Source organism: Perca fluviatilis, chromosome 12 (assembly GCF_010015445.1).
Source record: "Perca fluviatilis chromosome 12, GENO_Pfluv_1.0, whole genome shotgun sequence".
Classification (NCBI taxonomy): domain Eukaryota; kingdom Metazoa; phylum Chordata; class Actinopteri; order Perciformes; family Percidae; genus Perca; species Perca fluviatilis.
In genome coordinates this window covers 5208956-5233647 of record NC_053123.1, presented here as the reverse complement: position 1 = coordinate 5233647, position 24692 = coordinate 5208956, and the positions used below count along the sequence as shown (strand labels likewise).

At 40.8% G+C, this 24692-nt stretch overlaps 3 protein-coding genes across 7 annotated transcripts in view; 1 reads left to right on the top strand and 2 right to left on the bottom strand.

Annotated features, from left to right (window-relative positions):
• cnot9 (CCR4-NOT transcription complex subunit 9) overlaps positions 1 to 1278 on the bottom strand; it is a 10503-nt gene extending 9225 nt beyond the window's left edge. The window contains exons 1-3 of one of the 2 annotated variants that reach the window (XM_039818826.1): positions 935 to 1278; positions 684 to 710; positions 129 to 314 (exon numbers count right to left, since the gene is read on the bottom strand). In XM_039818826.1, the coding sequence (XP_039674760.1) occupies positions 129 to 314; positions 684 to 710; positions 935 to 952 (231 nt within the window). In that variant the 5' untranslated portion in view covers positions 953 to 1278. The remainder of the gene's footprint in view (positions 1 to 128; positions 315 to 683; positions 711 to 934) is intronic. The other variant, XM_039818827.1, reaches the window with a different exon arrangement.
• Positions 1279 to 1409: 131 nt separating this feature from the next.
• usp37 (ubiquitin specific peptidase 37) lies at positions 1410 to 21336 on the top strand. Of its 4 annotated transcripts, none has more exons than XM_039818823.1 (24): positions 1410 to 1560; positions 2459 to 2687; positions 4382 to 4532; positions 5882 to 5970; positions 6056 to 6189; positions 6541 to 6618; positions 7857 to 7945; positions 8502 to 8595; positions 10745 to 10900; positions 10992 to 11123; positions 11570 to 11693; positions 12029 to 12276; positions 12405 to 12522; positions 12877 to 12956; positions 13120 to 13284; positions 13487 to 13540; positions 14503 to 14647; positions 14732 to 14951; positions 17292 to 17458; positions 17793 to 17853; positions 18147 to 18262; positions 18584 to 18653; positions 19547 to 19685; positions 20060 to 21336. In XM_039818823.1, exons 2-24 carry the CDS (start codon positions 2514 to 2516, stop codon positions 20145 to 20147), a joined length of 2892 nt encoding a protein of 963 aa, XP_039674757.1. In that variant the 5' UTR covers positions 1410 to 1560; positions 2459 to 2513; the 3' UTR covers positions 20148 to 21336. The 4 variants fall into 4 exon arrangements, with proteins under 4 accessions (XP_039674757.1, XP_039674755.1, XP_039674758.1 ...); XM_039818821.1 differs by having other exon boundaries at positions 14500 to 14647; XM_039818824.1 differs by having other exon boundaries at positions 1411 to 1560; positions 6074 to 6189; positions 14500 to 14647.
• Positions 21337 to 21745: 409 nt separating this feature from the next.
• Positions 21746 to 24546, bottom strand: ybey (ybeY metalloendoribonuclease). The gene is made up of 4 exons (XM_039818829.1): positions 23926 to 24546; positions 23578 to 23709; positions 22987 to 23055; positions 21746 to 22103 (listed from the first exon to the last, which is right to left on the bottom strand). Exons 1-4 carry the CDS (start codon positions 24133 to 24135, stop codon positions 22008 to 22010), a joined length of 507 nt encoding a protein of 168 aa, XP_039674763.1. The 5' UTR covers positions 24136 to 24546; the 3' UTR covers positions 21746 to 22007.
• Between the last annotated feature and the right edge of the window lie 146 nt (positions 24547 to 24692).

Genomic DNA, 24692 nt, shown 5'->3' with positions numbered 1-24692 from the left:
AAATACTAAGCAAGTAAGATGAAAAGCACATACACATACATACACATAGTACACACACACACACACACACACACACGTGAGCAAATAGATACTATGTGCTACATCTGGGAGTGGGACATGGGTCATACCTGCAACAGGGCAGCAATAGTGCCACAGGAGTGCCAGAGCATTGGTGCCAGGTCTGGCACAGACTCGCGTTTCTTGCTTAGCTCCAGCAAGGCATTTTCTCTGGTCTCTGGACTGGACAACTCATTGATCCATTGGTAGATCTTCTCCCGGTCTACCTGGGCCAGGGCTGTGACGTTAGTTACAGCCTGTAAAAGCAGGTGGACATAGTCAACAAGTGCCTCAATCATCGCCATCCAAATAAACCTTGGATACAAACTGTAGCTATATCAGTATGATGGAATGAGAAGTCATGAGCAATTTTGCTCATCATAACAACTCATATGTATGTTACAACTAAACACATCCACAATATGGTATCCCATAATTGATTTTAAGGTGATTCTGATTGTGTGGGAGTAAGTAGCTTTATTTTGGCATCACTGTAAATGAATTGGCAGTTTAACTGAAATCTCTCTACATACTGTTATGTCTCTGACAAAATATCAATTTGAATCTTAGTCAGAGGCCCAACCAATTGCAAACTGTGCAGCCAAACATTATTCAAAGCCACAAACCTTTATTTGAAGCTTCGTTGGAGATCCCTAAGTATCAAAAGATACCAAATATGTCAGGCTGAATTTGGGGAAATACGAATAAATTGATGCTGAAGACATCTAAAAATATTCCCATTTTATGAAATGGTGTAACCATAAATTAACAGTGTTAAATGAGGTGGTTTAATCAATCAAAGCAAATCAAAAAGGGGAAATGTAGCTATGTTAAGACGGCTGATACCGTAACGTTTCACTGATATTAAAATACTCACTGCTCCCGTCGCCAGCATTCTCTGAAGCTCTTTGTGGTCCCAATGTGTTGTTAAAACTACTATATCAGCTGAACTGGGGTGTAGTGGCAAACTTATGTGGCTGCAATAAAACAAACTTGGCGTAACTAACACACAGTGCAGGCAGCTAACGTTAGCCCAGCTAGCTAGCTAGCTGCTAGCGTTTTACGTATTGAGAAACGGAATCCAGTAGTTACGCGCGAACGTTAACATTACAAGGAACGTAACTTCATTGCGATAACAAAACGTTAATATTTTCATTTATCTGTATCGACAACAGCCTCGAGCGCTTGACCACTATTGAACAGATAACATAGCTAATCCAGTGTCGAGTTTTTTGTTGGTAATGGAGGCAACCTAAATACAGATAATACAAAATATCGCGAGAGGAGGATCGGGCGCACTCTCGGTTATCATTTCCGTTGTAAATTTTCACATTCCCGCCATCATCGCGAAGCGTTGCGAGGCGTAGTGTGCGGGTCCACTGTCAACAACATACGCACCGGGGAGCAGGTGAATGCCGGTAAAACAAACTTTCTGCCCTCGGAGGACCTACGAAAACGATATTGTGATTTAAAAGTTTCAAGACGAGCATATACCAACGACAGGTAAAGAACTGCGACGATTTAATCAAACCGTGACACTGTTTTCATCACCAAACTACAATCAGGCAAATTAGCCCGTTAGCTAGCTAGTTCCCGCTAGCCGACTTGCTAATGTCGGCCTTCCCCATCCATTCAGCGTCTGTAGATGAGGGGACGACATCATTATGGCAGACTTTCGGCTTTGCTGTTCTGTCACCCTAGCTGATGCTCTGTAACTTTGTAAGTTTTGCACATTTTTGTAACTGTTCGTCTTGTCAGAATAACGTTGACCAAGCAAGAAGTAATGGACGGTGGTCGTGTCGTGCATCTTCGCTGCCGCGATACAGATTGGCCATTGGGCTAGTTCGATGGCTAACGTTAATGCAAACCAGGCTAGCCAGCTAACATAAGTGGCGTTAGTTTCCCCACTTCACATTGATCACCGTCTTGTCAAGATTTAGCTGCGAGTGTATAGCTAGTCTATGTTAAAATTAAGCCGTCAAACGTGTCTGTGCTGCTTAGCTGTTGTGCTATGTTGCTTGTGGTTGACTTCGAGTTTGTTGTGACTTTAAACAAGCGCTCAGTAGTTAAACGCCTAACGTTAGCTTAATTGCGTTTTAATAGTTTTGTTTTAGCTGAGTAACGTTAAAACTTAGAAAATTAGTGTTTTTTTTTTTTATTAGCCGTGCAATATTAGTGCTAATGATGTCTTTCAAGTTGGTTTGGTTTATCTTTGAGCTCATTAGCTTATGCTTGTCAACTCTCTATAAAGCAATGGCAGTGAGAGCTGTAATTCAGTGGCACGGATATGGTTAAAGCATGACATTTATAATCCACTCAGTGCAGACTTGACATAGATGGGGGGTTATACATGACACACTGGTTGTATTGACACAGTTGATTTAATTTCCCTCTTGTTTAGGATTTGTCTGAGCATAAGTCACAGCCTCCCAAGTGCACCAACTGGATGGTAAGCCATGTCAACCATAGTGCCCAAACTCTCCAGCGGTGGCGCTGTTAAGATTCGCATTACCAGCATCGACCTGGGTACCACCAGGTGGAAAGAGGGAACTTTTGAGATTCAGGAAAAGGACTGCAAAGTTAACCTCTGTCTAAGATTCAGCTGTGGCGGAGCTCCCAAAACTTTCCAGGTATTGTTCAGTTTGTTGTGTTTGTATTTATTCAATAATGGGTGCAACTGCTGTAACATTGCTTTTGGATTTGGAAGCAGTTACATTTCTCAATGTAATATTTTGAGATTCACCACACAATTTTGGAAAGATCTGTCTCTTTGATGTTTCATCATCTACATATCAGAAGCCTCAGGGAAAGCAGGTGATATGGTAGCTTGTTGATGCTTGTTCTTTACTTGGAAAGATGAAGCAACGGATAGCGCATACAATTTCAATGGTTACTGCAGCATTTGCAGCAGCAATACTGTGAAAGGTACAGAAATGGAAAGAAAGGAAAAAAGTTAGGAACACACCACAGATATGCTCCACATATTATAGCTACTTTCCACTAACTGATACGATTTTTTTTTTTTTTTTTTTGGTTTTGGAAAAGGGGTGTGTTTTTTTTGTGTGGGGGAACAAATTTTTTATAAAGTTGACTAAAATTTTTCAAAAATAAATTTTTTTTTTTTTTGCTGTCTTGACATTTATAAAGAAGTGCATATTGAACAACTGAGTAAATACAAGTAACTATAAAAAACTCTGCACTTCATTGTACCAAAACATGACATAGCACAAAAATGGTTTGTCTGGCTACTTTATGCTGCAAACTGCACAGAAAATCATAATGTGTGTCCCCATCTTTAGTTTGAAGCAGTGCTCCACTTCAAATGTATCAAACAACATTGTAGTTTCGAAAAGTGACTTTATAAAAAGTACTTCATCACATTAAACTAAAAAGTCTTTATATCAAATATTGTAATATAGCAGGCATGCTTTGTCATTTTCCACATAGTCTGCAATGGCCTAATATAACCAACAAAAATAAAAGTACCCCCAGGAATAAGTCTTCCATCACCTGCATGCACGTACATGTGCTTCTACTAACATGTGCTTGAAGAGGTTGAGAAACAAACCAAACAGGGTACCTTTCTAAAGGACCGCTTCCCCAGTGTAAACAGTTGTAAAGTAATCTCACAGTAAACATTGGCATATTGCCCAAAGCTAGTCCATAGCCATATAGTGGTTTACAATAGGTATTTTTTCACATATTACATTTTAACAGTCGTTGTAGGAAGAGCGAAGGTGTTAATAATCAAGTTAGTAGGTGTCGGGGGCAACCTCTACAGTATCTCACCCAGTAGAGCGTGCGCCCCATGTAGACGGAGTCCTTTGCAGTGGCCCGGGTTTGATATTTTGGTAAAAATATAAGCATCTGGATTCTAAGCATGGGTGGACACTGGAGAGGTGGCTGCTGCGGGAGGGGTTTGGAATATATTTTTGGGCATTTTGAAGACTGCTGCCCTCCGGAAGGGGCTGTAAATGTTAAAACCACCCTTAATTCTGTAGAATGTGATTTATGTGGCAACAGTGCATGATTTTAAAATAAGAATAAACAATATGGGTGTACCAGAGGTGACTCATCAAATTGACTGATGACCTGGGTTTGAGCCTGGCACTAGGTTGATCAAGGATCCATTTCACAGGGGATTTCCCTCTATTCATTTTCAAATTCACGAACCGAAATTGGTAAAATTAGTGCATAATTAAAATTAAAGTAAATTATTTTCAACCTAACACTTAAGAGCTACTAAAGTATGCAGTTGTAATTATTTATGGAAAAACAAATCTATAATCAATTAATTGATTTGATTACCTTGTATTGTCCTCAGTTGAACCAGAACTTGAAGAAAGTTAACCCGACTGTGAGCCGAATCATGCTGACTTTGAAGGACAGCAGTGTCATCATCCTGGACAAGATACCCCAGACTTTGCTTCAGAAGACTAAAGACTACCTTGAAAAGCTGAAGCTGGGAAAGCCAAGTAATTACACCACTGCTCATTTTAAAGCGCCCATATTATACTCATTTTCAGGTTCATAATTGTATTTTAAGGTTGTACCAGAATAGGTTTACATGGTTTAATTTTCAAAAAACACCATATTGTTGTTGTACTGCACAGCTCTCTCTCACTGCTGCAGATCCTCTTTTCACCTGGTTTCTGTTTTAGCTACAGAGTGAGACCTCTTTTCTTCTTCTTCTGTACTATCTTTGATTGCACTCGCACATGCGCAGTAGCTCAGATGTAGATCATGTCAGCTAGCTAACTCTAGAGAACGAAAAGAGAGCCTGTTTCTCCAACTTTGGTCAGTTACAAGGCAGGATTAGCTGGGAGACTTCTAAACGAGGGCGCACATGTAAGTAGTTCTTTTGTAGATTATGGTGAACTTGTGTGTGTTGTAGCAGTGCTTTGCTATAGAGAACGAGGTAGCATGCTAACGCTACGAGCTAACGGTTGCGGTTAGCCAGCTCATTTCGGATTGTGACGTCACAGTCCGGGCCGATTTTGAACAGCTCACCAGGAGACTGAAGGCAGGACACATTCAGAAACCGTATCTCACTCAAAACAGCATGGATGGATTTTTTTCAAAGTTTGTATGTGTGTGGAAGCACCAGAGACACAAAATAACACCCCAAATCCCAGAAAAAGTGTATTTTTCATAATATGGGCACTTTAAGAAATCTTTGTTGATGGTGATTCTTATTTGTGATGTTGACTATAATAGATTTAGCAAAATCATTATTTTGAGTTAAAGATTTGCATTAGTTGTATTCCTCAAGGTATTTATTGGTACTGAGGCGAGTATGTCCTGTTCCTTCTGCTGCGGATAATGTGTAGTTCTTTCCGTTTTGATACATAGTTTTCTTCTTGTGCACCGAGCCCCTCTCAGCAGATCTGGCTCCAATTTCTCAAAACAGGCTTGGGTTTTCTTAATTTTAAATTGAGCAAATAATCCTACATCACTATATCCTACGCACCATTTTTCATACATTGTTGATTGACAGTTCAGTCAAAACATTGCTCAACCATATTCAGTTTTTTTTATATCTAACTATCACAATTTTCTTTGTGAATGAGTAACGTATCGTAAATAAATAAATGTTCCTTAAAATACAGGGGGCCTTTTTAATTCCTAAACTCAATGCTATGAACAACCTTTCACGGTGAAATGATCACACAGTAAGTCAGGTCTAATTTCACTGGAGTAGCTACAGTTCTAGCTTTAAACAAAATGAGTGTTTTAAGAGAGGGGAATTCACAACCCAGACTGAATCGTTTAAAGAATCCTGTCATTCCATTGTCCTGATTTCAAATTTTTGTTCTTAATTTAGCTGTTTTAAAATCCAATGGAAGTGCAAACTTCAGTGTGCTCGGGAACCGCTCTATGAAAAATGAGACCAATCCATCAGGGGAGAGACAGGTGAGCGAGAACACAAACCCACATTTTTAACTTTTAATTAAAAAATTTAGACATGTGTACTCTTACATTTGACTTAAATATGCAGATTCCTAACCTCTTCCAGACAACACCCAGGCGGCAGAGCACAGAAGGCAGAGAGGACACAACACCACGAAAGCCTCTGGGCAGCCCGAGTAGAGCAACCTCCACTCCCACTCGCACTGGACTCTCTGAAAATAGGTAGGATGGAAATTCATGTTGCTGTTGCTATGCTATTTGAACATTTTTAAATATAAAAATAGCATTATTACAATAGAGACCTCTGAAATTGGAAAACTGCTATAGTTAGTATTTGTTGTTTTTTGTGTGTGCATATATATATTTATATATTTTGACAAAGTTAAACTAAAAAGAGAATTACTGTTAGTGTTTTTTCTCCCGATAACAACGTGCTTGGCCTGTATTTTTTTTTTGATGATCTTCCTGAATGCGACTTGCGTCCTAAAGGAGAACTTTGACACTTTCATGGTTTGGTCTGTCAAGGTCAGTTCAGGCTTGTGACATAAGTTGTTATGTATTACTTTTTTTCAGGAGCGAGAAGAGAAAGAGACTGCTTACCTCTGAAAGTGACCTGACTGAGGACTACCCCAAGGAAAATGACTCGTCTAGGTAAAAGCAACACAACTTACTGACCAGACTCTGTATCTAGAGCCACTTTCACACATGCACTGCAAATCTGAAATCATCTAGACATTACCCGGCGGAGCTGGATGTGAGAACGTAAATTTCCGAATCGGTCAGATCGGACATGACGGCAAGTACGAAGTCCGCGTAATCTTCGATTGAGTCCAAAGTGTGAGAATTCACAGCAAGCAAGTTGGAATTGATGACGTTTCTTGCGGCTCGTGCAAAACTAGACCGAAACGAATACCCAAGGGTGAAGAATAAGCTGAAATCGTCAGACAAACTAAGGAACGGCAAAATTGCCAAATTACAAACTGCGCCACTTCTAGTCTAAATCAAACAGAGTATTTCCAGTAAGAACGCATCTCAAACGGACAATCTCCTGTTGTTTAGTAGCTATGTTTCCATCCACACGTTTTTATGTGAATTGATATTGAATAAAAATGGCATAAGGAAACAGTAAAATTCGATTGAATATCGACTCAAAGTTTATACGTTAGGTCTCATCTGATTTTCTCTTGATCGATATATACACGGCTTATGCGATAAACGCTGATGGAAACGCTATTTTCCTAATAAATAATGAATTGCGATAAAGTTTTTTAGGTTATTTTATGGTTAAACAGACTCACCTGTACAGGTCAGAAGTGGTGAATTGGTTTTCTCATTATAGCGTGATATGTCGCTATCAGCTGGCACATTAGCACTATTACAACTTGTGCAAAATGAATCATTTGTAGGTTAATGGCGCAATCCATTTTGTCTGGCAAAACTTTGTTCGCGAATGTCAGCTTGAATGTTGTTGCGACAACGCTGTTGCGATTCAGTGTGAAAATGAATGGAAACACGATAAAATGTCTCAAATCAATTCAATATACCAATTTGAACGCAAAACAGCATGTGACATCATTACGCACAGGTTTTCATTTGCTTTAAAGCCATTGGATGGAAACACTTCCACCACGGGAACGGCTTACGTTGTTTGTGTTTTTGTTTCCATATAATTTTTGTTTCCTCATCTGATGGTCAGATGGATACCATAATTTTAATATATACTGTACATTAGTGAAATTTGTTTTATATACATGTGTAATGGCCATTGGTCATTGTAAATGAAAAATTCTAGATTGTTATTCAAAGTGCATACAAGTGTTTTGGGTTTTCATAAATTCTTCCATAGTTTCCTCAGTGAGGTAAAAATCTGTAAACATATATTTTCTTAGCAACAACAAGGCCACATTGGATCCATCCAGAAAGTTTCTACAGAGCTGCAAAGATAAGCTGAAGCAGGCAGAGGAGAACAGGAGCTCAGGTAAACTTCTACATCTACAACTCAAACAACGCAACACTACCCATATACTGCTGCTTACTGTATTCAATTACTCTGTAAAAGTAAATTTGCATGTTACATTTATCCTTCATAACTTCTGGAGATTTTATAACTGTCGATTGCAATGTTTGAGTCAGTAATTTATACTGTTTATTGATCCCCAGTGGGGAAATTACAATTTACACTCAGTTTGTTAGAAATCACTACACACAGGCCTGAAATACACACACATGCTCAGGACCTATTCATGCACAAATGGAGAGATGTCAGTGAGTGGGCTGCCAGTGCTGGACCAGCTCCCTGAGCGGTTGGGGGGTGGGGGGGTACGGGTCCTTGCTCAAGAGCACATGGCAGTGCCCAGGAGGTGAACGGGCATCTCTCCAGCTACCAATCCACACTCTGTACTTTGGTCCATACTCCTACGGACTGAGCTACTGCCACCCTAAGGGGATAGTAGAACATTTACCTGTATATTCAGACCTAAAATTGACTTTTTTTTTTTATTTGAGTTTTATCCCACTTTTTCCTTTACCCCCAGCTCCACTGGGTTCAACTCCCCTTCAGCCAACATCATTCTATGGCAGCCGATCTGGGACTAAAGACTACAGCCAGAGCCACTCTTTCCTGGACCGGTGAGTTTCTTTAGTCGTCAGCTAGCAATGTTCATACCTGCGAACTTGTCGCTTTTTGGCGAAAATCCCGGTGCTAATACGGCACCGGTGCCTTAATGACCGTTATCTACCGGACCAAATAGCAACGCGGATTTAGGTGCTACTTAAATGCCTGCGCTTCTCTCTGATGCTCCGAAAACGGACATTAGAGGGAACTGAAACATGGCGGCACAGGACGCTAGTTACGGTAACACTACACTCAACAACAGGTAATGTTAGCCTACCGTTAGCTAGCAGCTGGAGTAAACACAGTTAAAATGCTGATAGCTAAACGGTGTAAAAGTGTGTCTGTATTTCACTAGAGGATTCCAACAACAGCTACCATTGTCTGAAAAACAACACAGATATTGCTGAAATTCACCTCACCAGTCTTCTGCATTCAAAGTTGTTGTAAAATACCCTTTTTCCCAACCAGTGGTTGTTTGTATGTATGTATGTATGTATGTATGTACGTATACACACACACACACACTTTTCATGACTATTTACATTGTAGATTCTCACTGAAGGCATCAAAACTATGAATGAACACGTATGGAATTATGTACTTAACAAAAAAGTGTGAAATAACTGAAAACATGTCTTCCAGTTTCTTCAAAGTAGCCACCCTTTGCTCCGATTACTGCTTTGCACACTCTTGGCATTCTCTTGATGAGCTTCAAGAGGTAGTCACCTGAAATGGTTTTCCAACAGTCTTGAAGGAGTTCCCAGAGATGCTTAGCACTTGTTGGCCCTTTTGCCTTCACTCTGCGGTCCAGCTCACCCCAAACCATCTTGATTGGGTTCAGGTCCGGTGACTGTGGAGGCCAGGTCATCTGACGCAGCACTCCCATCACTCTCCTTCTTGGTCCTTGGCGTCATTATCCTGTTGAAAAATAAATGAACGCAAACCGGATGGGATGGCATGTCGCTGCAGGATGCTGTGGTAGCCATGCTGGTTCAGTAGGTCTTCAATTTTGAATAAATCCCCAACAGTGTCACCAGCAAAGCACCCCCACACCATCACACCTCCTCCTCCATGCTTCACGGTGGGAACCAGGCATGTAGAATCCATCTGTTCACCTTTTCTGCGTCACCCAAAGACACGGCGGTTGGAACCAAACATCTCAAATTTGGACTCCTCAGACCAAAGCACAGATTTCCACTGGTCTAATGTCCAATCCTTGTGTTTCTTGGCCCAAACAAATCTCTTCTGCTTGTTGCCTCTCCTTAGCAGTGGTTTCCTAGCAGCTACTTGACCATGAAGGCCTGATTCACACAGTGTCCTCTTAACACTTGTTCTAGAGATGTGTCTGCTGCTAGAACTCTGTGTGGCATTCATCTGGTCTCTAATCTGAGCTGCTGTTAACTTGCAATTTTTGAGGCAGGTGACTCGGATGAACTTATCCTCAGCAGCAGAGGTAACTCTTGGTCTTCCTTTCCTGGGGCGGTCCTCATGTGAGACCGTTTCGTAGCGCTTGATGGGTTTTGCGACTGCACTTGGGGACACATTACAGTTTTCGCAATTTTCCGGACAGACTGACCTTCATTTGTTAAAGTAATGATGGCCACTCGTTTCTCTTTACTTAGCTGATTGGTTCTTGCCATAATATGAATTCTAACAGTTGTCCAATAGGGCTGTCGGCTGTGTATCAACCTGACTTCTGCACAACACAACTGATGGTCCCAACCCCATTAATATGGGAAAAAAATTCCACAAATTAACCCTGACAAAGCACACCTGTGAAGTGAAAACCATTTCAGGTGACTACCTCATGAAGCTCATTGAGAAAACACCAAGGGTTTGCAGCGCTATCAAAAAAGCAAAGGGAGGCTACTTTGAGGAATCTAAAATATAAGACATGTTTTCAGTTATTTCACACTTTTTTATTAAGTACATAATTCCATATGTGTTCATTCACAGTTGTGAGGCCTTCAGTGAGAATCTATAATGTAAATAGTCATGAAAATGAACGCATTGAATGAGAAGGTATGTCCAAACTGGATGGATGGATGGATGGAGTGAGTCACCTTTTTCAGCCCTTCTGAGTTTGCAGGTATGAGTGTTAAATGCATTGGGTTAGCACACATCTACAAGTGATTTGTGATTTTCAAAATGTAAACCCCCCAGCCCATCCAGTACAGCGCAGACCACTACAGCCAAGAGAAGCCTCATGCTGCCCAATCACTCAACTCCCTTCAAGAAGGTACGCCCCTCTATGGACTACAGTGGCTGGAACAAACAGAGGCCTTCCACTTTGACCCAGCCTCAGACCCCGCTGCAAGGGTAAGAATATGCCAGATGGGCTGTACATGAAAGTACTTTCTTTTTTTTTTTCTCATGCATTGTGTAAATCCTTTTAATTTATGTTTAACAGATTCTCCAACCTGGGCAACACTTGCTACATGAACGCCATCCTGCAGTCCCTCTTCAGCCTCCCCTCTTTCTCCAATGACATGCTGAGGCAGAGCATCCCATGGAAGAAGGTGCCCATCAATGCATTGCTCAGGTACTACGTAAGATGATGTCCTACAGATTCTCAAGCTACAGTTGGTAACTTCCATAAAAAATAAGTTTTGTCATATTTGCTGAAACTCTTACTGTTGCTCTTAATGGCGTAAAGAAAACAACTACTCCGAGCCAAGGAGTCTTTAATGCAGTGTCAGTGATGATCTTTAGGCGTGGTGGAAACTTGTGAATGCCATTAGCAGAACTAAGAGGGGGGGGTCAGAGGATTATCTGTCTCCTGTACTTCTATCAGGATATAGTGACAGCTCGGCAAACAGTCATTTTTATAAAAGTTACCAACTGAGCCTTTAAAGGAACTTTAACAAGTTTAGGATTTTTAAAGGAACTTTTACCATCTGTGTAGAAAATCATTTGTTCATTCATGTGCTTTGCTAGCTGGCCTTATTAAAAGTACTTAATTCTGTGTGATATCTTCACTGTCTGCAGGCGTTTTGCTCACCTTATGGTTAAAAAGGACGTGGGCTGTCCAGAAACAAAAAAGGACCTCTTGAGGAAAGTGAAAAGTGCCATCTCCTCAACAGCTGAGCGTTTCTCTGGCAACATGCAGAATGTAAGATCGTCCTCTAGAATCAACAGTTCAGAGCCGTTGTGGTTTACTGGTACTTGAAAGATTACCTGAAATAGATACAATATTGTGTACCAGAAAAATGTTGGATTGTAAGTCTTTTACTTTCTCTTAATCTCTTAAAAATAATCTCAAGTATGTACAAATATAACAAAATAATTAAAAGAAATGAACTGTATTCTATGTAGATATGTCTCTCAGCTTTCTGTATCAAAACACTGAAGTTGTACTGAGACATTTCATTGTTTTTTTACATAACCTTCCTCTTATGTTTATTCATTGTACTTAATTAAGTCCTTGCGTGTGACATTGTTTACCAGGATGCTCATGAGTTTCTGAGCCAGTGTTTGGACCAGTTAAAGGACGATGTGGAGAAAATGAACAAGAGTTGGACAAATGAAGCTGCTGCACCATCATCGTCCTCGGTGGTGTGTGAGAATGGCCAGGAGACAGCTTCATTGGCATCCAAGGCAGAGCCTGGTGACGAAGCGGACACCTCCCGCATCTACACCTGCCCTGTGGCAGTCAACATGGAATTTGAGGTGCTGCACACCATCACCTGCAAAGGGTGAGGTCCCTCTCCTGCTCGATCATCTGAATTTATCCTTGCCGTGCATCTTTGTGATGTATTTGCCAAAACTGTTGTGACTCTGCAGAAAACAAATGGTGTGATAATACCTTCATGTTCTTTTGCAGCTGTGGCGAAGTAGTGACCAAGAGAGAGCAGTTCAATGACATGTCCATCGACCTACCACGGCGAAAGAAAACACTCCCGCTTCGCTCTATCCAGGATTCTCTTGATCTCTTTTTTAGGGTGAGTCTTTTGCATAAACAGGTTATAGTTCAATTGAATTTCTATGAAAGATTGACTGAGTTTCTTCAAGTCGTGCAGTGTTTTTGTTGTGTTTTTTGTCAGTTGGTGTGCAGCTACTTCTAAGGATTAATTTTGGTCCCCAGAAGTAGCTGCCGAGTTAGCTCTCACTGCTCTAGCGCTGCTCTCCGTGGTAAAATTCCACTGCATAAAAAACCTAAAAAGGTTAACCTTTGTCCACTTTCCAAGCTTGTTATATTCCTTTTTCAACTAACTATCCCTTAATGAAACAAACAGGCTTCAACTATATGCATTTGTGTGTGTAATGTTTAATGTAGTTACTTGTTTATTCTGCAGATGGAGGAAATTGAGTACTCATGTGAGAAGTGCAATGGAAAGTCTGCTACTGTTGCACATAAATTCAGCAAACTGCCCAGGTATCTACATACAGACTGTTGAGAGTGAAATGCACAGTGAGAAGTTGTCACACATATTGTTAAATGCTTGCCGTTGAATTTGATCTATCTATCTGCAAAAAAGAAGCACTTAAACAAAGAAGCCACAACTTTCAGATTTTTGATTGATCTATTCTCCCCACAGAGTGCTCATCCTACACCTGAAACGGTACAGCTTCAATGCTCAGCTGTCTCTAAACAGCAAGCTGGGACAGCAGGTGGTGATTCCCCGATACCTGACCCTGCTGTCCCACTGCACTGAATCCACACGACCCCCTATTAGTCTCGGCTGGAGTTCCCAAGCCTCCATGTAAGACATGCTCTCTCAAATAAAATGTAATAATAACTTTAAACTTTTTACTTTCTGGGTAATTACATCCTGAACAATTGAGTGATTCAGTAGGGTTGTAGCTAAAAGCTTTGCAATTGACTTGCATTTAATTTGGCTTCTTTGGCTAGGGGAAGATGGCAAATATTTAGGTTTCTTAACCTTTTCTTTGTTGTTCTCGAAGGTCCAGAACACTGAAAACATCACAGTTGGTCAACTCCTCCACCGCACCTCTCCGGTAAGTACTGCTTGTTCTGCTAGACTTTCAAATAATGTTAAACGGAGAAAAAGAAGGAAGGTTTACATTTACACTGGCCATAACTTAAAGGTGAAGTCTGCGATTCTAATCCAATTCACTTTTTTTGTCAAATTCAGTGAATATCTCTTCACGGTCCACTAGCTATCCATTTTGTGTGAGCTGAAAAAAAATTCATACACAGCATTGGGAGCAAAAGGGGCAATGTTCAGAATGAGGGTGGTGTATTTGTTTGGGTGTCGAGTTCAAATATCAACAATCTTTCCCCAGAATCGCATACTCCACCTTTTTGGCAAAGCTCCGAACTCCTAAGTCTGCTGCTACTTGTTTTGTACTCAGCCTCCTTGATAAAATGTGTGTATAGGAGTGCCTTGGTAGTAATAATGCCAAAGAGATCATCTAAAAATAAAATGTGTGTAATCGGTCACATATTGCATGACTAGGAAAGGGACTTAAAGCTATAGTGCGTAGTTTCTGTCGCCCCCATAAGGAATTCTAAGTAATGACAACAACACTGTCGTAGCCAAGAAGGCCACGGAAGGATAAAAAAACAAAACACGATGGACTCTTCAGAAGAGGTAATTATCTTCACTCAAGCTTCTGCGCGGGAAAGTCACCGGAGGACACAATCTTCTGAGCATAGCCATAGTGAGAAATACAGATGGAGTTGTGTGGAGCTGATTACAGACTGAGCTCATTGATGGTCTTAATTAGCTTTGTAGCAACTCATTTGGCAATGGCTTGAATGTAACGGACGTTCATTAATATAAAAAAAGTTGTGCACTATAGCTTTAAGTGTGCCAATCACTTAGTGTGTGTGTGTGTGTGTGTGTGTGTGTGTGTGTGTGTGTGTGTGTGTGTGTGTGTGTGTGTGTGTGTGTGTGTGTGTGTGTGTGTGTGTGTGTGTGTGTGTGTGTGTGTGTGTGTGTGTGTGTGTTTAGAAGGATTGGAGAGAAAGTGGTCAACTCTAGCTGCACGTCTAACCTCTTGGACTCTGACTGTGAAGAAGAGCCTATAAAAAAGGCGACTGTGAGCCGCAAGCGACGCCTTAGCAGCGGTCTGCCTGATGATGATGACCGACCGGAAGAGGTAAGCATTTGCTGACAGACATGCCAATTATTATTCAGACTCCTTTTTCTGTGGCTGTTTTGATACTGTTTTGTGTGTCTTTAGCGAGGAGCATCAATGGAGTCAGCGGATTTCAGTGGCATAAATGACGATGAAATGCTGGCAGCTGTGCTGGAGATGAGTCGTCAAGAGGCCGGGCTCTCGGCTCCACCCCCCATGGAGGATGAGCCAACCAGCAGCCCAGACACAGGCTTTGGGGACACAGATGCCCATGACCTGGCCTATCATACAGATCTGCTGGAAACGGACAGCAAGCAGCCTGCAGGTAGTCCAACGACGTTCAGTAGGTGGGGTTTCTAAAAGGGGTCAGTACATTTTTCCTCGTCTTTTAAAATATAAACACCGTATAATAGAGGGATTGTACAAATGTAGCATATTAAAATGTAATACAATGACTTGTCTTGATAGTTCACACTGCTTGAAATCAGTGTGGCTTTCTGCATTCAAACAAAAACTTGGTTGGCTGAAATTAGGGCTGGGCGATATGGAGAGAATTCAATATTGCAATATTCTTGACCAAATAAGTATATCGATATTGCAGGGTTGACTATTGCTGCTTTCACGAAAATATTACACGTACGCGGTGTTGTTGACGTTACACTTCCTCTGAGACAAGCAGGCACAACAGTGGTTTCTATGCCCTGGTGACAGGCTGAGGTTATAAGGCAAGGCAACTGCATTTCTATAGCACATTTTAGCAATAAGGCAATTCAAAGTGCTTTACATAAACCATTAAAGAGCAATTAAAAATGGTCATAAAAACAAAATGGGCTGAAATAGACTAATATGCAAATACAAGAATAAAAGTTACAGTGAGTAAGAAATTAAATTATTTGATTTAATAGGTTGTAGGGAGAGGTGGAATTATTTTTACAACTGAAATTATTTTTTGTTATTACAAAGGGGAAAGTACCCAAAAAGGTTCCGATGGGTACCGGAGTATTCGAGTATCTGTAACAATAAAAATGTGAATGGTACCCAACCCTAGTAATGTGGATATAATGACTGAGTTAGTGAAGGAAAATAATAGCTAGAACAGTCTGTTGAGAACAGTCCAGTAAGTTCAGAAAATGACATCACTTTACTGTAATGTGGCCTGTAAAACCAGAAAGAAAATATGACACTTAAGTCATGTCATTACGATATCCAAAATATAAGACAGTATCCAGTCTCATATCAATATAATATCAATATATTGCCCAAGCCTAGCCAAAATGAATAGGTCTTGGCAAAGTAACATTGTCGTCATTAAACCCGACTATAAAGTAGGGCTGGGCGATATATCGATATAAACAAATATATCGATATATTTTTAAATGAGATATGGAATTAGACCATATCGCATATATCGATATAGTTCAAATGTGATCCTTGCTCCCATAGATATGTCGCCGTGAGGTTCTAAACATACGTCAAAACCCGCCGCCATCTTGGAACAGGGGTCCGAAGCATTCAGATCAACGCTAAAGATGCCGGACTTTTGTACTGCTTAATTATGTTCGATAGAGGAAATGAAAAGAACAAACCGCAATGGATAACATTTAACAGGTGACAATGTGTTTTATGATTATATATGCCGCCTGACCAGCAATCTGAGCTCCGGCAGCGGGAGGCGGAGAGCCCCGTGGGCCGCCGTGCTCTTCCCCGGGCAAAAACACAGGTAGCCGCTGCCGCGCTCGGCCCCGCGCTGATCCAGATCGGACCAGCCAAAGACAGAGTGGTGATCGGTAGGATCTTACACGTAGTCCAGGACGAACTGTATGTCGATATCGGGGAAAGTTCCACTAAGTTTGCCGGCGGCAGGCGGACGGAGAGAGGCTACAGCGGGGCAGCGACCGGCGCTGCAGGATCTGGAGCTCAGTGCCCGTTAAAATTACATGTAACGCATAAATACATACAGAAATAAATAGTGGAGGAATGAGCCTGGACATTTCAGTCTGTTTAAACTTCACCTTGAAGCAGAAACTCTTAGTTCAGAAGGGTGAAGTTTCGCTTTGAACCTCGATCTGTGAACCGATCATAATAAATATTCTTTGTATTAACACATTAATTAGTTTCTTTGTTTTGTAGTCGATAGTTCATCTTTTAGTTTACTTAAGTGGAAGCAGTATCAAGTGGAAGAATGGGACTATAACCTAGGCTTACAGGCATGAGGCATTACATTTTGAACAAAGTAGATTATATTAATATCAAAAGCTTAATTGACCTTTGGAACGAATCACAAATAGCCTATGGAGCTTTGATTTCAAAAAAGTTACTCCTGTTATACAGTATTTAGGTTTACATTTTATTGTTATTTGAACAGCTGAGCATTTAATCATGAACCAGGTGAAGAAACCGGTTTATTATTTATTTGATTTTGCAACTGTTTCTATGAAACTACTTGTGACATGTCATATTTGATTTGGGCTTTGACTGAACATTTGCTCTCACTTCGCGGAAAAAAATATCGGGATATATATCGTATATCGATATTCAGCCAAAATATATCGGGATATGACTTTTGGTCCATATCGCCCAGCCCTACTATAAAGGTTTTTTTAAGTGGAGATAACATCACTAGTATTTAAGTTAACTGACTTGTGTATGTGTTGATGTCGTGTAGATGTGCTGGATTCCCTGGACTTGACCATGGATGAGAACAAGGAGAACCAGACTCCAGAGAGTGTGGTGCAGCAGGGAGAACTGGACTGGGTCCAGCAGTACAGTCTGGATCAGGAGAGGGAAGAACAGGAGCTACAACAGGCTCTGGCCCAGAGCCTTCAGGAGCATGTAAGATCAAAGGCCACATGGCCAAACCTTCAGGAAAGGAACAATGGTGCTGCATCTTAATACTACTCTAGCACTATAATACTATGAAACCATTACTGGTGTCAAATATGCAGACTTAAGATAGTTGTGGTGAGTGCCAAATAAAGAAACTAAAATAATAATAATAAAAAATCATGTTGACTATCCAGGCGGGCTGAGCTATTGTTACTTACATTACAGTAGTGAAGAATGTACTTTATGAGCAAGCAGACATGACCAGAGTGAAAAAGCAATGTTCAAATTTCTTAGATGTAATGTCATTGTAATGCCTTGTCTTCACCTCACCACCATATAGGAGGCCCAAGAGTTAAGAGAGGATGATGATCTGAAGAGGGCCACTGAGCTCAGTCTGCAAGGTATGAACCAAGACTTAGTGAATGTTGAAAAGGTGCTTGTTGAAACTCATGAGCCCTGAAAATTACTCCAAAGCAGTCTCAATTTAAGTGTTTTTTTTTCCTCATTTTTTTCAGTTTGTTCTTTCCTTTTTACACAAACAACCCTAGGCTGACATCACTGCAAAGCAACTATAGCACTTATACTGTGTCAGTTACGGCATATGTGCTCAGAGCACGTAATGACACTGTTTAATCAGACTCAGTGCTGTGAAAATGCCTGACAAGTATCCAATACCTCCTTTTTCACCCAACAGAGTTTAACAACTCTCTTCCTGAGTTACTGTGCTCAGATGATGATTCTGGCAACGAGGATGTGCTGGACATGGAGTACTCTGAAGCAGAGACTGAGAACCTGAAGAGGAACGCTGAGGTACTTAACATCCTGCTGCCACACATCTGCTTTAGGATTTTAAATGAGTAGACAGTCCAGATTAAGGATTTTTTTTTTTTTTACTTCCACAATAAACTGAAAAGCAACTATTGTGAGCTGCACACTAAGTAAAATCCTTCCTGCGTAAAAGTAGTAGTCTGGCTATTTTTTCTAGCTGTACTAATATATAGATATGGATAGATGGATAGATGGATAGATGGATAGATAGATAGATAGATAGATAGATAGATAGTGTAAACATCAGATATACTGAGCTGCTTCCATTCATAGTAACCTGCTTCTAAACGTTCTAATCCACAGAGCGGAGACTTGGCCAACTCTTTTCGACTCATCAGTGTCGTCAGTCACATTGGAAGCAGCTCCTCCTCTGGTGAGCACTTGTGTGTATTTGTGCTTCTGTGCGTAGATAAATTTTATATCAACGTTAATGCAAAGTACAGCAAAGGAGTTGCTTTACAGCTGCCGTTTTTCAAAAGAGATTTAATATTTGGTCTCAATGATGTTTGTATATAGTGTAATAGAGTGACTTACCTTGTTATGTCATAATGCATGATATTTACACCTTGGTACAACTTATCCTCAATAAGCAGTATTACCACAGTCTGTGACCTGATAGATTCAGGTGCCTGCACTCACCTGGTAAAGTCTTTGGTTGGAATGACATCCTGCCTACCTTAAGCCCTGTTCAGAGCAAAGACGCAACAAGTTGAAGCGTGCAACTACGGGTAGTTGCAATGCGCCAGTCTGCAACATTCTGAAACCTGCCAGTTTACACCAATTACGACTATATGAGGTGGTGTATCACCTCCATAGCAACGACTCTCTGTACTAAGACTTTTCAGGCTATTTTTGTAGCCGCATATCATTTGTAGCGTCTTCAAATAGGATAGTGAGATACTTGCTTATAGTTACATTTCTAGTAGTGATGAAACTGAAAATAAAGCTATTAGTCTCTCGCTCTCGCTCTCTCTCTCTCTCGTAACTGACCCTGTAGCTGACTTTGCTTCGCTAAGGGCTGATTGGCTCTTCTAACAGGTGACATGCCATGCGTTTTAAAAGCAGCCACTGGCGACTTGACGAGCAGAGTTGCAGGTGACCCAATCCGCTGGCTTGAGTTGAGCCAAAATGGGCCAGTTCAGACCCCTGAAACGTTCTATATCGGTTTTGTCTCATCACCAATCTTTGGTCTGACTGGGCATGTCACATCACTACCTGTTCTCACTTGAGTGTCCACAAATAAACGTTCTTTATTTTCCACCCTAGGCCATTACATCAGTGACGTGTATGACATGAAGAAGCAGTCATGGCTGACCTACAACGACCTGGATGTGTCACGCACACAGGAAGCAGCTGTCCAGCGAGACCGGGACCGCAGCGGATACATCTTCTTCTACATGCACAAGTGGGTTGGCTGACTATTTTTTTGGCAGAAATTTTTAGTGTCTTATGTCAGTGTAGCATTTGTACTCGTAAGGCAGCCTCTTTGACCCGTTAGGTACAGAAATAGTGCAGACTGCAGAGGCTGTTGTGTCAAATAAATTGTGATTGCTTAATCTTTAGGCTGCATTGACCCCAAAGGAGTAAATACTGTTGCAATGCAACAATATTTTGTAATTTCGGTTAGTCACAGGTTTCACACAGCAGACACTAGTGAACAAGCACACGCATACTGGACTATGTTTTGTAGTAGTACATGTTTGTGGGTTCTATTTCAAAGGGCATCACATGAGTTCGCTGTAAGGGGCTCTGACACGCTTTTATCTGGTGTTTCCTCAGGGATGTGTTTGAGCAGCTGTCTGAAATGGAGAGATCTGGAGCCAGCACGCCTTCAGAGGCTGGAAGGAATGTCCTGCAGCCCCTCTGAGCGCTACATCTTTGGACAGCCGCCCACACACACATCCACAGCTGAACCCTAGTAGATGGAGCTCTGCTCTGAACAGCCTGGAGTACTACTGATTGCCGTCCTCCTTTGGTCGTCTTCAGACGCTTCGTTCCCTCTACAAATCACTAAATGCTCTGCTAATTCAGTACCTGTAAATGCCAACACGGGTGCAAAACTGTCAAGACTCTTTAAGATACAAGAAATGCAGTTAGAAATGTTCAGTGGATCAAATTTTGCCTCCATGTTTTTGGGGCTGGAGTTTTTCTTTGCTATGATTTTTATCAAACTGTTTTGTAAAGGTTTTTTTTTGTTTCTTGATACACTTCTTTAATGCCGTTCATTCAGACTTTTCACTTAAAGCAACTATCAAACACCAGATGTCGCTGGTGCTCAATGGATTGTATGTTTTACAGACCCTTTATTTCCTATATTAACTAAATAAAGATGCTATTCTATGTTGGAGTATAAGCTATTATAGAGTTAGGGGTGTTGTATTTAGCGGGTACATTTGGTGCAATATTTATGTTCTGGCACAAACTGGCCAATTTAAAACCGCTTTCTGTCAGTGTGTGGATGTTTTCTGTTACTTTTACTTTTTGTGCTTGACCTATGAACTAATCTGTGAGTGTCTGGTTGTCTCCATATTATAGATTTGGGGGGAAAAAAAATCATTAAGCTCTAATAACAAAGCCTGTTTTTACCGAGCTTTTCTTTCTAACGCCTACTTTATTCTTTTGGGATTTTGACTTTGTGCCTCCCAAGAAAACTTTTTTATAAATGTGTATACAAGCTTTACTTTAAAGTTGCACAATCTTGTTTTTGAATTTGTCAAACAATGTCGGACAGATTTTTCTTTATAAAAAGCCAACAGATTTTCTATTTATTGCAACATAGGGTTGATTTATATTTAACCCATCCAGTTATGCCATGGCAAATAAGTAATTCGCCCGAAGGAAGCTAGCTATAGTGTAATGTATTTAAATTCATCTTTAAGGCCAGTAAAGAGTACTTGATACCTAAGACCTCTGCTAACCCTGTTCATCTAGTTCCTATCAGGCGTGCTTGCATATAGAATGGAACAAAAGTATTTTATTCCTGTACTGGTTTCAATACTAGACACTGGTTGTACAGCTTTTTCCACTGTAAAAATTAAACCACATTTCAGACTACACATTATTTCTTCTACTCCTCACAACAAAAGAAAATCTATACTATAGCATTGTAAAACAGGTATGGACTAAATGATATTCTTGATTATACCCAGGCATATATGGTTGGGTTTTTAGGAAGTGTGTATTACCATTTGCTGACTCCTTGAAGTACAGTATTCTGTTACACCATGAACGTATACCCGGTTGTGAAAGCAGGCAAAAGTTACTCACAAATTGGTTCTCCTGTTTATGTCAGCCTTGGACTGACTTGCTTTACATTTCTGAAACATTGTGCTTTCCTGAACATCCTGTCCCAGATGCAGTGTAAAGAGGGTGTAATGTATTTGTGAAGTACATATGAACAGCTTTTTCTACCCTTCATACACAACTCTTCCTAAAGCAGATTTTAATAAAATATTACAGTGAAAGTGCACAGACTTATTTTTTTTTATTTGATGTTTAAAACTCTGTAACAACACTCACATCCAGTGTTTGAAGATGATATCCACAATCAAACCGCTGTACGTCTGCCGGTTGATTAAAGTCCTTAAAAGCAGTAGTCGCAGATTGTGGAGAAGACAGCATGACAGTAAATACACTCAGAACAGTAGTCCACCTGGTTAAAAAGGTAGTGAAAAACAATAGCAAGCACCATAGTGTGAGTGTAAAGCTGGCAGGTTGACAGTCATTGTCACCTGTCCTGACTGCATCTCTTCATCAGTGGCTCCAGATGTCTCCCTGTGAGTCTGTTGTACTCACTTAAAATGTAGTGTTCCCTCTGCAGCATCTGGAAACAAATTTAAACTTAAATTTTGAACATATTACCCCCTCTATGCTTTACAGTGTGAGAAAACATTCTGATTTAAATCAGTTAATTCCCATATTAACAAGGTTCCCTAATTCACTTTCAGTAGCACCCAAACAGCATAGAAATAAGCCATCAAATCATACAGATCTACAACAGTTATGTGAGCAGAGTTTGCCATGTACAAATATGTGTTGCAATTTTTATGCTTGAAAGATAAAACCTGATTTAACAAGAATGCATTTCATAGATGGATAGGAAAAAAGCTTGGACAAATAAGACTTTTCTCCAGTTAGTTTGCGACATATGTTCAGTTAAACGGCCAGTAACCCAAAGAATTTTAAAGAAACATATTTGCTTAATTGGCTTCAGCAATACAGTATCTAGCCATGCTTCTTTTAAATGTCTGCCTCTGATACTCTACCCTTTTACAACAAAGATCTTTGTTAATCTTATATTACATTTGAATAGTTTGACAGCTATGTCGCTTTCCCAAAACAGTTCCCATTACTCTAGATGACCCACAGACCAGCTTCGAACAACTTTTACTGGAACTACTTGTATTACCAAAGAGACAGTCCCATAAAAAGTGATAACCTTGTCTTCTGTGGATTAACAAGGAGAGTTTTCTGGTTAAGACGTTTCAGATAAATATTTTAGATTACAATTTGCAGTGTTGAGTGAAAAAAGAAATCCCATTCATCTCAACTGTATTGGAGGCAGAACTGTCACAAATACATTTGGACACAAAACCAAAACATAACAGTAGTTAAGTGAGAATTTTTTTACTTTGTAATTCGGCTGAACAGACTCTTTAAATGTGTTTTGCACATAAACATTCTTTCACCATGTAATCTCTACAAACCTCAGTCCACTCTTCCTCCGTCTCATGTCTGTAGCCCAACAGGTGACAGATACCATGTGCAGTGACAACCTAAAACATGAGGCAAAAGGAGCAGTTAATGTCAGCTAATGTCACTGCAAACACAGACAGGATGGTGGAAGTCATAGTTTAAGACCTGAATTACAGTATCAAATGCAGAACAAAGCAGTTTTATTAAAAAAATTAAATAAAATGTTTGTGAAACAATCAACAGCCTGCATTTCTAAGAGATTTCAGTTTATTGGTGATACACAGGGTACTCAGCAGCAGTGGCAGCAAAAACTGTCCTGTCCGGTTAGTAGTGTCCTGTGACTCCATGAATGTCATGGAGTCACAGGACAGTGTACAGGACAGTCATGGAGTCACAGGACAGTGTCTCTGAGTCATAGTGTACAGGACAGTGTCTGACTGTCCCGGGACAGTCATGGAGTCACAGGACAGTGTCTCTGAGTCATAGTGTACAGGACAGTGTCTGACTGTCCCGGGACAGTCATGGGAGTCACAGGACAGTGTATAGGACACTACTAACAGGACAGGACAGTTTTTGCTGCCACTGCTTCTCCAGCTACTTACAGTGAGGGTTCCATGCAGATCTAGGGCTTCCTCCTTACACTGCTTCATCACAAACTCGACACCCAAGAAAATGTCCCCAAGGTTCAGCTCATCCCTGTGAAGGGGGGAAGGCAGTTTACCAGGCCTCAGGTCCTAAAAATAAGTTAAAGTACCATTTCAGTTGTGACTGTTTCAAGAAGTCCATACAATAACTAATAGAAAAATTCTTGGTCAACCCTACCCACCACCACATTCTAGTTGGGCTCTCCTTCTTATTGAAGGGAAAGCATGTAGTACAGTTTAGTACAGCTTTATGGGAGCAGATGACACCAGGCTTACGGTAATATGTTGACATGTAGTCGTATTTACCTCGTAGAATGGAAATGAGAGGACATCAGTTGGCACATTTTTCTTTCTGTATATATTATTAATTTGCTGAATCCTGCTGTTATCCACGCAAACGATGCCCAGGTCAAATTTGTGGATGCCCAGTATGTGCCTCAGTGTATCAACATCCTTGCGCAGTCTGGCGCGGCGAAGAGGCACCACCTTTTGGAGATTCCGCAGCACTACTCCCATTTTAAAATTCGGCGTAAAAAGAGAAAACGGTTATTTGGCAATTCCTGAGACATAGATAACGTTGAAACTATCCAACCACCGACCACGGCCAGTTGCAATACTTCTGTGGCGGTACGATAAGAGTGGGTCAGCTTTGCGTTAGCCAAAGAGCGGCAGGCAGAATTCAAGGTGACACGTCCCGGCGGCAGTAGCAACATGTAACGTTACGTCCCCGAAACTGATTATGTACGCTTTCTCTGGGGTGTGTAGCTAGATAACAACATAGTTGAGAGACATTAAACATATTCTAACGTTTACGGAAAATGGCTCCTCGCCTGTGGAAAACCTATTTGACCAATGAATCGGTCACAACGTTGGCAGTAGCGGGGATAGCCATAACGGGGACCTAAAAGATTGTCGGACCGGAACCGGATGTGGGAAAATGTGTTTGAACCGTTTGAACTTAAAAAAAAAATCAACATAGCAAACACAAACTGTGAAAGGTGAGAGTTTTTTTTCGTATCCAAAGTTGCATACTTTTTCTGTGTTTCCTCGGGACTTTTCGTTGTGTCAATATA

Coding starts and splice junctions, on each gene's coding strand:
- usp37 (XM_039818821.1), top strand. CDS start 2,514: ATGTCAACCATAGTGCCCAAACTCTCCAGCGGTGGCGCTGTTAAGATT. Junction 12,523..12,876: donor CTCTTGATCTCTTTTTTAGG/GTGAGTCTTTTG, acceptor TTTATTCTGCAG/ATGGAGGAAATTGAGTACTC. Junction 17,459..17,792: donor CCCAGAGCCTTCAGGAGCAT/GTAAGATCAAAG, acceptor ACCACCATATAG/GAGGCCCAAGAGTTAAGAGA.
- ybey (XM_039818829.1), bottom strand. CDS start 24,135: ATGGGAGTAGTGCTGCGGAATCTCCAAAAGGTGGTGCCTCTTCGCCGC. Junction 23,056..23,577: donor ATCTGCATGGAACCCTCACT/GTAAGTAGCTGG, acceptor CTCATGTTTTAG/GTTGTCACTGCACATGGTAT. Junction 22,104..22,986: donor CGGAGGAAGAGTGGACTGAG/GTTTGTAGAGAT, acceptor ATTTGTTTCCAG/ATGCTGCAGAGGGAACACTA.